We start from the raw sequence: 15,233 nt of genomic DNA, 5'->3' as shown, positions 1-15,233 counted from the left end.
TGCGCAGCAAGGTATGGTTCCCAGGAATGGATGCTGCAGTAGAGGAAGAGGTGCGTAACTGTCATTCGTGCAACATCACAGGCCAAGACCCTGCCCCACACCCGGTCATCACGGAGGAACCATGTACAGAACCATGGACGAAGTTAAGTATTGACTTTGGGTCCTTCCCAGACGGGAGACACACTTTGGTGATAATAGACTCGCACTCACGTTTCCCCGTGGTCGAAGTGGTGTCATCTACCGCGTTTGCCCATGTCAAGGCAGCGCTGGACCGTACATTTGCCATGATGGGCCTGCCCACCGAAATAAGCTCAGACAACGGCCCACCTTTTCAAGGGAAGGAATTCCAGGCGTATCTAGCAGCAGGGGGCATCCGTCACAGGAAGATCACACCGCAATGGCCTCAGGCAAATGGAGAGGTCGAGCGTTTCATGCGCACGATGAACAAGGCCCTTCAGATTGGGGTTGAGAAAGGAGAAGTAGCAGAAGAATGTTTGTCGCTGTTTCTGAGTGCGTACCGTCAGACACCCCATTGCACCACCAAATGTGCACCAGCGCACTTACTGTTTAGAAAGGTTCCAAGAGACTGTGTACCGATAGGACCCACCTGGCACCCGCCAACACTGGACAAGAATGCTACCCAGCTAAGAAGGCAACGAACCAATGAAAGAGTAAGCCGGTCAAGGAGGGCGAGGGCAAGGTCCCTGGTGATTGGTGACAAGGTGGTTTCGAAGAATCGATACCGCAACTGGAAATATCTCACAGCGTATGAGCCTGAGGTGTGGGAGGTCGTAAACGTTCAGGGCACCATGGTGTCCGCCACCAGAGGCAACAGAGCTGTGACGCAGAACGTATCCTGGTTAAGCGAGTCACAAGAAGTCAGGAACCTGATGGGCCTGCGTCTGTGGACATGGATTACGAGATGGAAGATCAGGCCTCGAGTGAGCCACTGCCAAGCCAACCAAGGGAGGACACCTCAACAGCAAGACCTGGACTGGAAGCGACCACGAGTAGTGAAGGCACAACCGGCGCAGCTGGGAGTTCAGAGGAGCGTACTGGAGAGGAGGAAGGTGCTGAGAACCAGCGGAATTAGAGGTACAACCTCCGACCCAATCCAGCTCCCAGCCAACGACTGAAGGACTATGCCTGGACACTAGGTCCTGGACAGACGCCCCTGTGAGATGGACTATAGATCCATGAGTTTGGAGGGATGTACTGACGGAGCCACCCGGCCCGTCCATACATGCACGCACGCACACACGTAAACACGCATGCATGCATTCATACACCCTGAGGGCGAGCCGGCCCGCAGGGTATAAATAAATGGGCGCGAGACCGCTCGTGGTCTTCGGCCCGTATCTACAGTTAGTGTCTGTGAGAAGTTATTCACAGAGTGGAGACTAGGCCCCACTCTGTGGCGTAGGCGTTCCCTTCCCTGGTACTTCAACAGTACACCTGGCTCACCCAAATCTACTCCCATTAGGCATATTTCTTCACACCGATACTCCATACAGCAAGCAATAGTCATATTCACCCAGTGGGTGGCTGCCTCTGCTATCCTATGTCCTCATGTATCAAAGCTCAGCCAGGTTAAATTCCAGCAGTGGTGGCATCTTACGGGAGCAGGGTGGGAGGGTGAGCGCGAGCAAGCACAATTAAAATAATACGAATTAAACACTAATCGAGACGCACTAGACCTCTTCCGTCCTCTTCTTTTTTCCTCTGCAGCCCCTCCCATCAGGAAACTTCCTTGACTAATCCTGGCGCTACTCTTATACCATGAGAGCAGCACCCTGATTGGAAAGAGCAGCCTCACTCAGCATTCCACGGCGCTCTGGAGGCCTGCACTTGCTTTAACCCGGCTGTCGCAAGACTGCCAGCCAAAAAGACATGCACACTTTAAACAGTGCACCCACCTCCCTGCTGCTGTCACTCACCAGCGGCCCCACCCGTCCTGATGCTTTGTTAATGGTAATGAATTACCATTTTATTTTCCATCTCTGGGGCCTTGGGAGTGATTTATGTGTGATGACGCTCCTCCGCTCCAATGGAGGAGTTGCAATGAACTGCCGAGTGCCTGGAGGGAGCCCCCATGCTCCAGACCTAGTCAGGAGCTCTCAGGCCCCCCCATGAACAGTGCCGGAGGCGGCCCGCTGGAGCTTGGGGAGCCCCCCGCACTGCAGGGGCTGCGGAGCCTATTGTAAAGCCACTGCTGCCCCATCACATATTGTGACACCTTCTATGATCATTGCAAGTAACGTGGTACAGACCTGTTTACCACCACCCTCTCTTCTTAAATACCGCCCCCAGCACACCGGTAGAGGGACAGTCTTATCACAGTCTGCAAATTCCCTGGCTACGAATTTAAACCAAACCAGAGGAAAAGCACATATTCAACATCCTGTACTACGTACAATCTGATGTGTCTGACAACCTCACGCTGAGAGGATTGTGGTTTACAGATAACTGCCAAAGGCAAGTGAGTCAATAATAGTTAGTCTGGATAAGTCCATCTTAAAATCGTAATTCATCAAGAACATAAGATATAATGTCAAACATAAACAGGTGCTATACATGGTGCCTTGCCTTCAACACCACCACCTTCCCGGAGATCTGGAAGCACGCCTTGCTAAGTAGAAACTTACACGTATATACTGAAGAAAACCTTGTTTCATAATTTAAAAAAAAAGTTAAATACTGGGCGCATGTATATATTATACTGTTAAAAAAGACCTGAATTGGGACCTTCACCATCAAGTTATATACCATTGGCAGAAAGGGGTGAGGTGTAGCTATTTCCTAGTAATGTTCAGGGCGATTCATACCCTTTTTGGCCACTGTTCATTTTTTTGTGTTTACAGTTCGATCAATAAATTGCAATTTTAATTTTCAAACAACCCAATAACATTTTGTGTCAACTGTGTGATATTTTTTCTTTCTAAAATAATTTTCTAACAAATCATTCAAACAAATCTGAAATAGAAAACAATTCCAGTAAAAGATTAAACATTCCTTTCATACACATGTAATTCGGGGAGATGTAAAAGTTTTTTAAAGACATATTGCCATAACTGGCCCATATGAAAATGAAAGTCAGATAGCCCTGCAGGCTCATACGCACCTACAACTTTTAGTTATCAAAATCTCCCAGAGCACGAGCCAGAAAAACTGAGGGGCATATTACCAACAACTAGCGATAATTATCGCTATGTTGGTTTAGCGGCGATATTTTTATCGCCGAGCTGCGGCGATTTTTATCGCTTAGGAACCTTTCAATTATCAAGGTATATCTCCTAAGCGATAAAAATCGGCCGAAATGCATGAATATCGCTGAAAAGTCAGCGATATTCATTGATTACCTAGCTAATGCTCTTAGCCATGTTATCCACCTGCCATTGGATAACATGGCTAAGAACGGCTCAGGGGCAGGTGTTAGCTTTTGGAGATATTCGCGCCTAGCGCGAATATCTCCAAAAGTTAGTAATAGGAGATAGCGATGTTAGCGACTGTTTCCAGTCGCTAACATCTTGGCACGCCCACTTTGCATGTCATTAGTGATAAATATCACTAACATGCAAAGCGGGGCCCAAGATGGTCGCTATCTCCTACTAGCTGTCGCTAACTGGTGTTAGCGACAGCTAGGTAATAGGGAGATAATTTTATCTCTGCCTTCTTGGCTTTTAAAGCCAAAAAAGCGGAGATAAACCCCCTTAATATGCCTGATTTCCAATAACTATATGCATTGTTCACTTTCCTGCTTTCTCAAATGGGACATTCCCTGCTCCACCTTTCATTCCTGATTACAAGTGCTCTGGATTTGCGAATACGAGTGCGTGTGATGCTTTAAGCACGGAAGCTGCATGTATAGTAAATTGGCTACTTTTCCTACAGTACATATTACCAGTTTAGCTCTTCAAAAATGTACCTAATAAAAATGTAGGGGATGGAGTAATTGCTGAAAAATGTTTAAATCAGACACCTGCACAAATAGAAATGTGTCAGGGATCGAACATTAAAGGGCCACTCGTACTAAAGGCCTAATCCCCATCAAAGTCACGTTTTGCGAGTCCTTAATAGCGATTATTAAGGAATCGCTATTAAGGACTCGCAAAACGGGATTCATGTAGAAATCGCACAAATTATAGCGATTTCTACTGCCTCCTTATTTGCGATTCGCAAATTGCTAATCGCAAATAAGGATGCGATTTCAAGGGTGCCAGGGTGTCCAAAGGACACCCTGTAGCACCCCTAAAATGCTCATGTACACTGGTGTTGCGCACACACATGTCCAAAGGACATGTGTGTGTGTAACATACAACTTAGAAAAATGCACCAAAGTGCATTTTTCTAAGTTTTCGCTATTTACCACGAAGTCAGACTTAGTGGTAAATAGCGGCCCCAGATTGCGAATTCGCAATTTTTAAATGGTTCATGAATTGCATTTAAGGAATCTCTAATTGAGATTCCTTAAATGCAATTCTTCGCAAATTTGCGATTTCTACAAATGCGATTTTTGCATAAAATGCAAAAATAGCGCTCTCAAAGGGCCAGATTCTTTACCTTTGATGAATCTGGCTGAGGGTATCAAATGTTTTCACAGTTGGGACGGTTGCATATGTACAATCCAGCACACACATAAATGCAACGTTTTCTCCACTCAACTTACACAATCGGACCGATGTTACCATACCTTTATTTCATGTAGTAAAATTGGTGAAAATATATATCTCATGAACAACCAAACTTATAAAAATAATCCTCTGACACATAGCGGTGTTATGTGAAATTGAACTGAATTCACATTTCTGGTTTTCTACATGCTTTCCCCTTTTTCTTTTGCATGTCTAACGTTGCCTTGTGCTGGTTTTCGTAAGGTCCACATATCACAAGAGCCTCAAAATGCCTCAAAAACAAAATCAAGCTAACATCACAGAAAACATTATGCTAGAATATCAAGGTGGTAACAACTTTGTGCCACTTCTCCTGCATTGTATGCGTCGATTCCTGCATGAGTCACAGCCGCTATCAGAATAGTCGATACATTTATTTCGCACTTTCGCAGCCTCGTCGCCAGTGACGGACTTTCATCTCACCATCTCATCAATGAGGAATATAGTATTAATGAACTCCTAAGTACTCCTTATATTAATTCCACCATGTAGAGAGCACTAATGGGGGCAGATGGCAGGCTGGGAGTAGATGAAAAATGTATAACCAGCCATTGCTCAAAAGCGGCTGAAATTAGCGAGTATCTTTAACAGAGGTAATGGTATTTTACAGGCACCATTTATTACTTTGGCAGGCTCAATGCAACCATTTCATTGGATAAAGCAGTTAGAAATGAGCTTACTGTCAAAATGTTTTGGCTAAAATTAGGAAGTGCCGAGAGGGCCCTTCCAATGAGCTAGTGAGGAGTAACAGACTGGTTTTCAGTTGCAACGTAGCAGAGGCCCTCGCATTGGTCTAAATGCCACCCCTCCTCCCTTTTGCAGTTGTATAACGCCATCTCTACTCCCCTTTGCAGTTGTAGGCAGAGGGGGTAGGAGTGGCGTGCCTTTGCACTGATTTTTTTTACGCCATCCCTACTCCCCTTTGCAGCTGTAGAGAGATGTGGCTCACCGATTAGAGCGGCAGATCCTGAGGCAGAGGTCTGGCCATGTACCAGGGTTCAATTCCCGACGCGGCAGGGTCAACGGACTCGATAATTCTCGCCTAGGTGCCTAATCTAATCATGGGTCCCACTCTGCAACTCTGGGCAATAGCTTGCTTAATCTCCACAACGGCCCGAAAGCGCTAGGATGCCTGGCCTCACCTTGGAGGTGCCCAGTAAGGGGCATCTCACAGGGAAAGCCAGGAAGGGTTCCACATCGGTGTACAGCGCCAAGATACCTTCTAGGTGATAGTGCGCTTTACAAGTATACACACACACAGATGGAGGTTGGAGTGGTGTGCCTTTACACTGATTTTTTTACGCCATCCCTACTTCCCTTTGTACTTATAGGAAGAATGGAGTAGGTATGGCGTGCCTTTTCACTGATTTTTAAAAGCCATACCTACTCCCCTTTGCAGTTATAGGAAGAGTGGAGTAGGAGTGGTGTGCCTTTTCACTGATTTTTAAAAGCCATACCTACTCCCCTTTGCAGTTATAGGAAGAGTGGAGTAGGAGTGGTGTGCCTTTGCACTGATTTTCAACGCCATACCTACTCCCCTTTGCAGTTATAGGAAGAGTGGAGTAGGAGTGGCGTGCCTTTGTACAGATTTTTAACGCCATACCTACTCCCCTTTGCAGTTATAGGAAGAGTGGAGTTGGAGTGGTGTGCCTTTGCACTGATTTTTAACGCCATACCTACTCCCCTTTGCAGGTATAGGAAGAGTGGAGTAGGAGTGGCGTGCCTTTGTATAGATTTTTAATGCCATACCTACTCCCCTTTGCAGTTATAGGAAGAGTGGAGTAGGAGGTGTGTGCCTTTGCACTGACTTTTAAAGCCATACCTACTCCCCTTTGCAGTTATAGGAATAGTGGAGTAGGTATGGTGTGCCTTTCCACTGATTTTTAACACCGTACCTACACCCCTTTGCAGTTATAGGAAGAGTGGAGTAGGTATGGTGTGCCTATCCACTGATTTTTAACGCTATACCTACTAGTAAGAGTGGAGCAGGTGTGGCGTTCCCTTGAACTTATTTTTTTTATGCCATCCCTACTCCCTTTGAGCTGTAGGCAAGATGAGACAGATACTGGCAATAATCCAGTGGCTGCAGGGGAGCCTCCTCCATGGCTCCACATTTGGCTTGGCTCCTACTGTGTGGGGCTGGTTTGAACATTTTTGCCAGGTCTAATTTTGGTTTCGATTCCGGACCTAGCTGCAGGAACAATTTGGAGGGCTCTGATGGTGGCTCCATAGCCTACTTTCTCTTCCTGCATGGGGCGCAGAATCGACCCAGCTTGTACCATACATGTGATTTGCCCAAATTGTCATATTTCTCAACATCAGTACCTCAGTTACCCATGCCTGTCCATGCCCTGCCTTAAGGTGTCCCTCATGATTGCTCCCACTCAAATGAAAAGATGCAGACTCCAGTCATCATAGTAAATAGCGCTTGGTTAAGTGTCTCGGCGCATCTGCTAGAGGACGATCAGATGTGGCTGGTTGAAACACCATGCTCCTGCATCCGCCTTCAGCAGCTCTACCATTCCTCGATCCCATCATGGTTAAAGTTGTATAATGCATTGCCTTTAGAATGGTCTATAACAATGTTCTATTTAATTAACATTCAGTCTCTCACTCAATCCAAGCATTGTCACGTAGTGTCTTTTAAAATGTTGGGACTATTGTCTACTTGCTACTTTTGACCAAGGTGCAATAATTCTCACTTCAAAATTGAGAATTAAAATACAAGAAATGATTCAATTTCTCATAGAAATTAGCAAAACATTTCAAATGCTTTGATGTGATCTTAATTACCTGGTGTTGAAATTGGTAGACTTCATTCCCGGAGGTGATTCCAACATCTCACCAGGCTTTGTGGACTTTTCTCTGTTCATTTGTTGCAGGATAGAGTTCAATTCGCTAATGACGTTCGCTTTAGGGCTTGAGAGTGCTGGGCTTTTGACCTCAGGCACATCCCCCCATAATTTTGAGGTTCTTGGCTGTAAAATTTTAGGGGTACTGGGCTGTGCAAGAATTGGAGGCGGGGGTGGGGCTGGAGGTGGAATCACAAAACTATCAACATTTTCCTCAGCCAGGGCGTCCTTGTAAAGTGCATTGCTTTTGCTAACCACAGGCTTCATTTTTGGCTTGGGAGGTACTGGAGGTTTGTCCACCAGAAATGCTTGTCCATCTGCATAGACTGTACAGGTATCCAGGGCCTCACCACCTTCTGAAGACAAGGTAGAAATGCTGGACACTGTTGAGATAGTGCTTGTTGTCTCTAAATGATGCTCGCTACTGCTCCGACTGTCCACCTCCTCGATCCCAGAGTCAGTAACACTATCAAAATGTTCAGGTGGCGGAAGGAAAGAGGCAGGCAAACAGTTTGAAAGGCTCATATGTTTTCTACTTTCTAAAGAGTTTGTAGCTAGGCTGTGGTTAAATGAAGCAGCGGCAAGGGCCCCATTTTTCCTCTGCTTCAGCAATTCTGCCAGAGTAGTAGGCCCTGAACCAGAGGCGTCTTCAACAATGTCAAAGCTGTTGGCAAATTCCAAGGGCGGGGGCAATGGCTCTGTAAAAAGAAAATCTTCATCCACGTCGACCGACAAAAATGGGGGTGGAGGGATACGAAATGGTAAAATGACTGGCTCATCGACTGAATTAATTGGCACAATCGTTTTCCCGTGAGTTGCAGGTGGTTCAGGAGCTTTGGCTGTTGGCAAGGAATCTTCCAGTACATCATTTCTTTCTTGAAATTTAGATGCAGGGAGTTCTGAGGCCATACTTTTCTCTTTGTCCTCATTTTCTGCGGAGTTGTCATCCAGCTTTGCCGAATCCACCGTATGGACCATGAGCAGACCAGCTGTCTTCTGCTGTGAGGTATCGACAATGTTTATGAGCATGTTCTTCTTTTCTTCTGGACGCTTGTCTTCCTTGTTGACATCTGGCTCATGCTTATTCTCTGTCGGCTGCCTTCGTAGCTGGCCCCGTTGATTTGGCCTGCTGGTGGCTGTAATAACTGGAAATGTTGCTTCTAGATTCGATCTCATTTTTGTATCGATGAAAAGGGGTTTATTAAGATCGGGTACCACTGCATCCTCTTTGCTTGGAATCTCCTCTGTTTGTTCACTAATGGCTCTGTCCCTTGCTGCAAGTGCAAGTGCTAAGGGAGAATTTGGATCAAGAACTTTGCCAGTGACTGGGTGAACATAGTTGCCAGAATTGTTGACGTTGGTGTTGGTGTTCTGTGGTGCTATACCGTTGTTATCTGAACCTTTTGTAATTTTGGGAGAATTTAATATCCTTGTGCTAGCAAGGTCAAGGGCATTATTAGATGAATTACCATTGGGATTGTTTTGAGTCACCCTACTAACAACTAAAGAAGTTGGTGCCATGAAATTCCTGAAGCTTTCATCCTTACTGAACATTCCTTCATCAATAGACTTTGAGTGTCTTAGACGCGGACTAGGCGTGGGGCTAATGTCCTCATCTCCCAAGTCTGTGGAAAGAAAAGCTGGTGAGTTCCGCCTGGCCTCCAGTCTTTTTTCTCTGTCTCGGACTGCTCCAGCGATGGCAGCTGCGAAAGGACTACTGGTGGTTAAGTTGTCATCCGGCTTTAGTTGTCCTGGTTGATCTGTGGTTTGGAGGTCAATTTCCATACTGCTTCCCTGACTGCTTTTGCCACTGCTGCTCGTGGAGGGTTCTTTTACTATGATAGTTGGGATTGGAATGGAACAGGTCTTCTCCGGACTGTCCTCGACGTTTGATTGCTTTACAAGCATTCCCTTTCGCCTGGCTGGTTTGGCAGGAACATAGACAGCTTTATTGGCCATCTTTCCAACTTCTGAGTAAGGGTTTTCTGGCATATGGCTCCTCTGTTTTCTGAAGTTTGGCTGGGGAGAAGAATTCCTGCTGTACAAATCTTCGCAGTCCAAGGAATAGCGATCAGATTCATGTCTGTAAAACATTCCTTTGTCTCTTATTAGTGTGCCCATGTGGTCAGATCGGACAACAGAAGAGGAAGCTTTGGTGGCCGAGTTCTGATTGAAGGCAGGTTTGATTGTCCCGTATCCTCGCGGTGTAGGCGACTTAGGGGAATTGTAGGGTGATGGCGAAGGACAAGGCGAAGGCGAAGGGGAGAGCGATGGCGATGGGACTGGAGGGGGCGGAGAAGGAGGCATCGTTGCTGGTGGAGGCGGAATATCTTCAGAGGTATCTGGCATGGATAAGCTTCTAGTGAATTTCAACATGGGAGGAGCTAAGAATTGTCTTTCTTCCTCAGTTATTCCTGAAAAAAACATGGACATTTGATCAGGTTGTGCATAATTTGTGCATTAGTACAAATATATAAAGTTAAAAATTACATAAAGTCAATCTCCCAAGAGCACAAACTATTCAAATACCTATCGAGTAAAATGTTGTATATTGGAAAGCCAAGGTTAACAAAATATCTAATTCCTAAATTCCACTGATTAAGAAGTTAACAAATTCCACTGCCATCGCAGGACACCTTTTAATACCAGCTCTCCATTACGTGCTGATTTAAAGAATTTTACATTCTTCAGGACATTTTCATTTAATTGCTTTTTGAGAGCACACATTATTCCATGGGTGATACACAACTAACACCTGAGGCCACAAACTGCAAGCGAGTTGCACAAGTTCTAGCGTGCTTTTTGTGCTGAGGATCATAAGTGGAGGCTGTCTTTGTAGGGACAGAATAATTTTTCCCTAAAGGTTCGTGAAAGGGAGTTGGAGGGGTTTGAATATAGTGTTTTACCTCTTCTAACTAATGAACGTTAAATGCCATTCATCTAATTGACAGAGCTTAAGATAGCCTCTTAATTGTGGTCCTTTCAACATAATGATGGACTGTCGTTTGCAAGAACTGTCATTCCACGTCCTAGAACATTGTTCAGCCCAACAAGCCCACACATCCAATGGAATCTCCTCGCTTCATAGGGATGCTGCCACATGCTGGGCCGCAGACTTCAGCGCTGTCTGCACTGTGTGCTAGGGGGCAGGGACATGCCAAAAGGGCTAAATGAAATAGGATGAGTCCAGATGGAAAACATTTACAGTGTCAGCGGGTATCCTGACTCTAACCCACGGCTCCGCAACTTGTGGACCAGGGCGTAACCAAGAGTTTAGGAACCATATCAGTTTTTCTGGATAAACTCAGTGTAAACAATCTCTATGTAGACTCCTCTGTAAGTGTATTCATCTTTGTGGATATCCTGATAATCTCACTTGGATGTGGCCCTTCTGGATCTACGTAGGACAGCCTTGACGGGAAGCAATGTTGGACATCGTGTTGTGCACGGAGTCAAGTCATCATGGCATGTTACTGGCATTGGGTCATAATGGGTTTGCATGTGATCACATGCTAAGTTGAGGATCAGTGTGCATTTATGGCATATGCCTTGGAAAGAGGCCGAAGAACAGTTCGAGCGAGAGAGTTTTCATTTAGAACCAGGGTAATTTAGAGGAGTGGGACCTTGACGTACGATGCCTATCTTTATGACTAAAACTGTTTCAAAGATGAGAACAGTTACATTGACAGTGTGATGTGTTCTTCAACTATTATGGAAATGTTGCTTTTGGAGGAACAGGTTAAAACGCTGAAGTATACATTATTAACGTTAGAGTAAGTGATCCGCTAGAGTTAGTGATCCTACACTTAAGGGACATTATTGCGGTTGTGCTCCAGACAGCTTCAGTGTCTCTCGATGACAGCATTGTTCACAATACTACACAGAGTTGGCTATCGGTCAGCCCTTCCTCATTATTGAATGGCTTTCTTGTCAGTCTTGTTGTGCTGTTTAGTCACTTTCGTTCCTAATCTGTCTATGCCCTGCACGAGAAGCATTGCTTGTTTACTCTTCCTTTAAGTTGGGTGTACCCTTCTATTACAAATGTCATGAAACTCTCTTTATTTTTACTTTCCGTTGTTGGTTAGCACTCCCTGGGAGTATATGTCTTTTTCTTTTTAGATCGACCCTAGCAGAGTGCATGCGCTCCTCTGCAAGGCATGCTGTATCTCCTCTATGGGCATTGTTCATGATTCTCTCTTCCCATTGGTTCCTTTGTGTCTTTATCTAAATTCCCTTCCTTTCTATAGGTAATTTTCACATTTGTCCCTCCTTTTGGTGGGTGGTTTCTGCCCCTGGCGACTGGTCCTGTTGCATGTATAATTGCTCTTCTGTTCTATTCCGTTACGTTTTTGCACTACTTTTTCTGTTTCGTTGGGAAGGGTGATGCACAGCACAGCACATGCTCCCTTGCTGCTTCATCTCCTCCCCCACCCTTTCCTCTCGCTCCACCCCCCAGCAGTCCATGCTGCCGTTGTGGACAGCAGGTGAACAGAAGGCAAAGGGAGCAGCGCTTCACATTTGTTAAGGTGTTCCCAGGTAGCGTTTGTAAACAAACTTTGTTGGATGCTGTGCCCCTTTTAACTACACGCCCTTTTCATTGTTACCATCGCGGGTTTCAGTTTTCGAATTTGTAGAGTTTCGCTTTTAAATAAGTGACTGCTTTCATTTTCACGATTGCGGATTCTTATTATTTTAATTTTTAGGCTGTGTACCTTTTTTTGTACTACATCCCCATTTACTACAGCTCTCTCGCTCATCTACAGCGCCTTGCAACAACTCTTGCAACCTCTCTGGCAGCAGTACGCGGTCGATGTTATCAGGAGCTGAAGTAGAAAGATCCCTCCCTGTTTTACATGCCGTTAGCAAAGTTTGGGGCCAAACACGCACTGCAGTAGTGACAGCCATAACACCTAGCACTGCATAGGCAAGACTGCCTGCGTGGCAACTGAATGAAGATCAGGAACAATTCCTTCACTCTCACTAATACGACATAAAACAGTCAGCCTGATCTTAAAATGGCTGCTAATCGGGCCCAACCTCTGCCCCGTTATCCAATAACACAGACCACTGGGTTAATACACATACTACAGAACTCAGCAACCAGGGTGAAGCACGGGATTTGCAATGCTGAGGTAGCTAACTGAGCATTTTATCCTTTTCTGGTTGATGGACTGAGCTCCGCCGATCCTTTACCTAGTGCGAAGAGGAAGGGTCCCTACTACTATTAATAGCAACTAAAAAGTTATTTTGTTCTCAATACTACAGGAACATTTTCAACTGAGTAACAGAGGTAGGAAAAAACAGGAAATCTATCTGTGCTGTAAGAGTACGTTTGTCTTCAGCGCCTCTGTGACTCTCACATTTTTCATAGCTTTACAATATAAATGGACAATTCACCATCCATTGGCGTAAAATCCTGTCCTTTCTTTGGTCTGTGATTGGCCATGCCATGTATATATGAACTGTATAGCTAAACACATAAGGTCCCAAAGGTGAAACCTATAGGCTATACCAATGCTTGTTTTGGTTCCTTTTAGGACAGTCACACGTTTTCACTTACTGCCCCGTCTCTCACTCCACTCTCCCTTCCCACCCGCTAGTTGCTCCTGTGAATGGTACAATGTCTTTCCCTTCCCACCCTCCTGGTGCTCCTCTGAAGAGCATGGAAAAGGACGGTGGCCTTGGTGATGGATGTTATTCGAGTGCTGTTTCATGTACCTCTAATCACTCTTCCTATTTTTTTTTTTTACTCTTGGCTTTCACTACTGCCCCTCTTCAGCACCATGCTGGTAGCTGCTATTGGCTATCCCAAAGCCGGGAGCCTTTAAAGAAAACACCTGCAGTGGCCACCTGCATTGGCAATGCCAATATTGACAAGCGGGCATGTTAAAAGAGCAGAGTACATTGTTCTCTATACCTGTAAGGTGACCACTGCGATACCTGCATTGCACATCACATTGCATCACTCAGCATAGCGGCCATCTTGAAAATCCGAAAACACTGTTGCTTATGAATGTAAAAGGAGCCTCTATAGACCTCATAATAATAAACATTTAGATACAGCCCGATAGCCATTTAACCTATCCTTAGGTGTCTTCAGCAGTCTGATACATTATCCTGTGGTGTGTGTGCCACATTGCGCAGGTCGTGCAGGGGTGACCAGTCTGACATAAACATGTAATGCAGCTGATTAAACTCAGTTTTTAATGGCTTTCAGCTGTGGCATTTGTAGACAAGTCAACATGATCTTCAATGAAACAATGTTTAAGGTTGATTTTTTCTCGTTAGGATTTTCCAGCTCTAGTTGCACATTACCAGAGCCCGGTGATACACAGCCCCCACTGCACTGCTGCATGGCTGGCTTTTGGCTGCATCATGACCATCTTTTGGGGAGACTGCCATTCTGATGAGGAGACATTGTATTATATTACCAGAGACAGTGGTCCCTGGGTTAGTGGAGAATGTGTAAACGATAAATACAGCCTCAATCAGTACTAACAGCTGGTGAGAGCGGCTGCTGAGGCTACGCGCTTCCCTGACTTTCAATTTTAAACATTTTATATTTTAGAAATATCGCGCTGTGTTTTATTTCACTTTGCCTTATGTTTTGGTTATTGTATTGTTGATCTGCTAACAATCTAAAACCTACCTGCCTCAGATCGCCGCTCCTCGGCACAACGCTTTTCTTTACCTTGCACTTTGGCTCCAGGCACCGATCCGCCACGGCTTGTGCCGTTTGTAGCGGCGGTGGCCACGCGAGCACGAAATCCCTTCTCCGCCCCCTCATCCTCACTTCCGCCCTGCTGGCCGATTGGCAGGTCAGCGGGCTAGTGTTCTTCTTCCTCTTGTACTTAATGACGCAATGGCGGAAGCGCAGCGGACGAGCGCAGCTGGAGCGCCGACTTCGCGCCGAAGTTGTGCCAAAGTCCTGCCCGTCTGCGCCCGTCCGCGCCAGGCCGGGACCAGGGCTATACCATCATGCCCATTTGCGCACTTTTTCCTCGCAAGTATTACATTCCTTACACGCTGGCTATTCACTTGATCCCGCCACGCTTGCATGTATTACAGCATATGGTATTGCTCGCCCTAGTCCCTTCCAGCCCGGCCCTAGACCTGCTCCTCTTATTATTACACCGCCTGCCCCTAGCCCACGTGCCCCTATCCCTATCCCTGCCATTTCTGCCTTTCTGCTGAACACCAGATCCGCAGTGCGGCATCAAACTGACATCTTTCATCTGCTGGACACTGAGAGCCCCGATTTACTCTTCCTTACGGAAACCTGGTATCGCCAGGACTCCCTTCCTGATGTTCTGGCGGCACTTCCCCCTTCGTACTCTGCCCTCCGCGCCGACCGTTCAAGCGGGAAGACGGGAGGTGGAGTTGCCCTAATATCACGCGAGGGGCTACACTTTCAGACGCTGGCCTCTTCTCCCTTGCCAATGTCAGACTGTTTAGTAGCACGGTCCGTTTCATTTAAAACCCCTCTTACCTGTGTTTTGGTTTATCACCCTCCCCAATCTTCCCCTGGTTTTATTACTTCATTGCAAGAACTCCTAGGCACTTTGTCCATTAATAACGCCTCAGTGTTAGTTCTTGGAGATTTTAATTTCTGGCCCGGCGATCCTGCTGAGGATGCAATATCCAAAGACTTCACTGCATTACTCCTTAGTTTGAATTTCTCGCAGCATGTCCACATTCCTACGCATAGGCA

The 15,233-nt window shown here is 45.9% G+C and overlaps 1 protein-coding gene across 5 annotated transcripts in view; it reads right to left on the bottom strand.

The window, feature by feature from the left end:
- The window catches only part of SHANK2 (SH3 and multiple ankyrin repeat domains 2), a 3,078,421-nt gene that overhangs the window by 89,543 nt on the left and 2,973,645 nt on the right, over positions 1-15,233 (bottom strand). For all 5 annotated transcript variants that reach the window (XM_078684305.1, XM_078684307.1, XM_078684308.1 and 2 more), the window contains one exon: positions 7,464-9,936. In XM_078684305.1, coding sequence (XP_078540431.1) covers positions 7,464-9,936 — 2,473 coding nt within the window. The remainder of the gene's footprint in view (positions 1-7,463; positions 9,937-15,233) is intronic.

The sequence above is a fragment of the Lissotriton helveticus genome, chromosome 3_2, assembly GCF_964261635.1.
Source record: "Lissotriton helveticus chromosome 3_2, aLisHel1.1, whole genome shotgun sequence".
Taxonomy (NCBI): domain Eukaryota; kingdom Metazoa; phylum Chordata; class Amphibia; order Caudata; family Salamandridae; genus Lissotriton; species Lissotriton helveticus.
The sequence above is the reverse complement of the archived record's forward strand: the minus strand, read 5'-3'. Positions and strand labels throughout refer to the sequence as shown.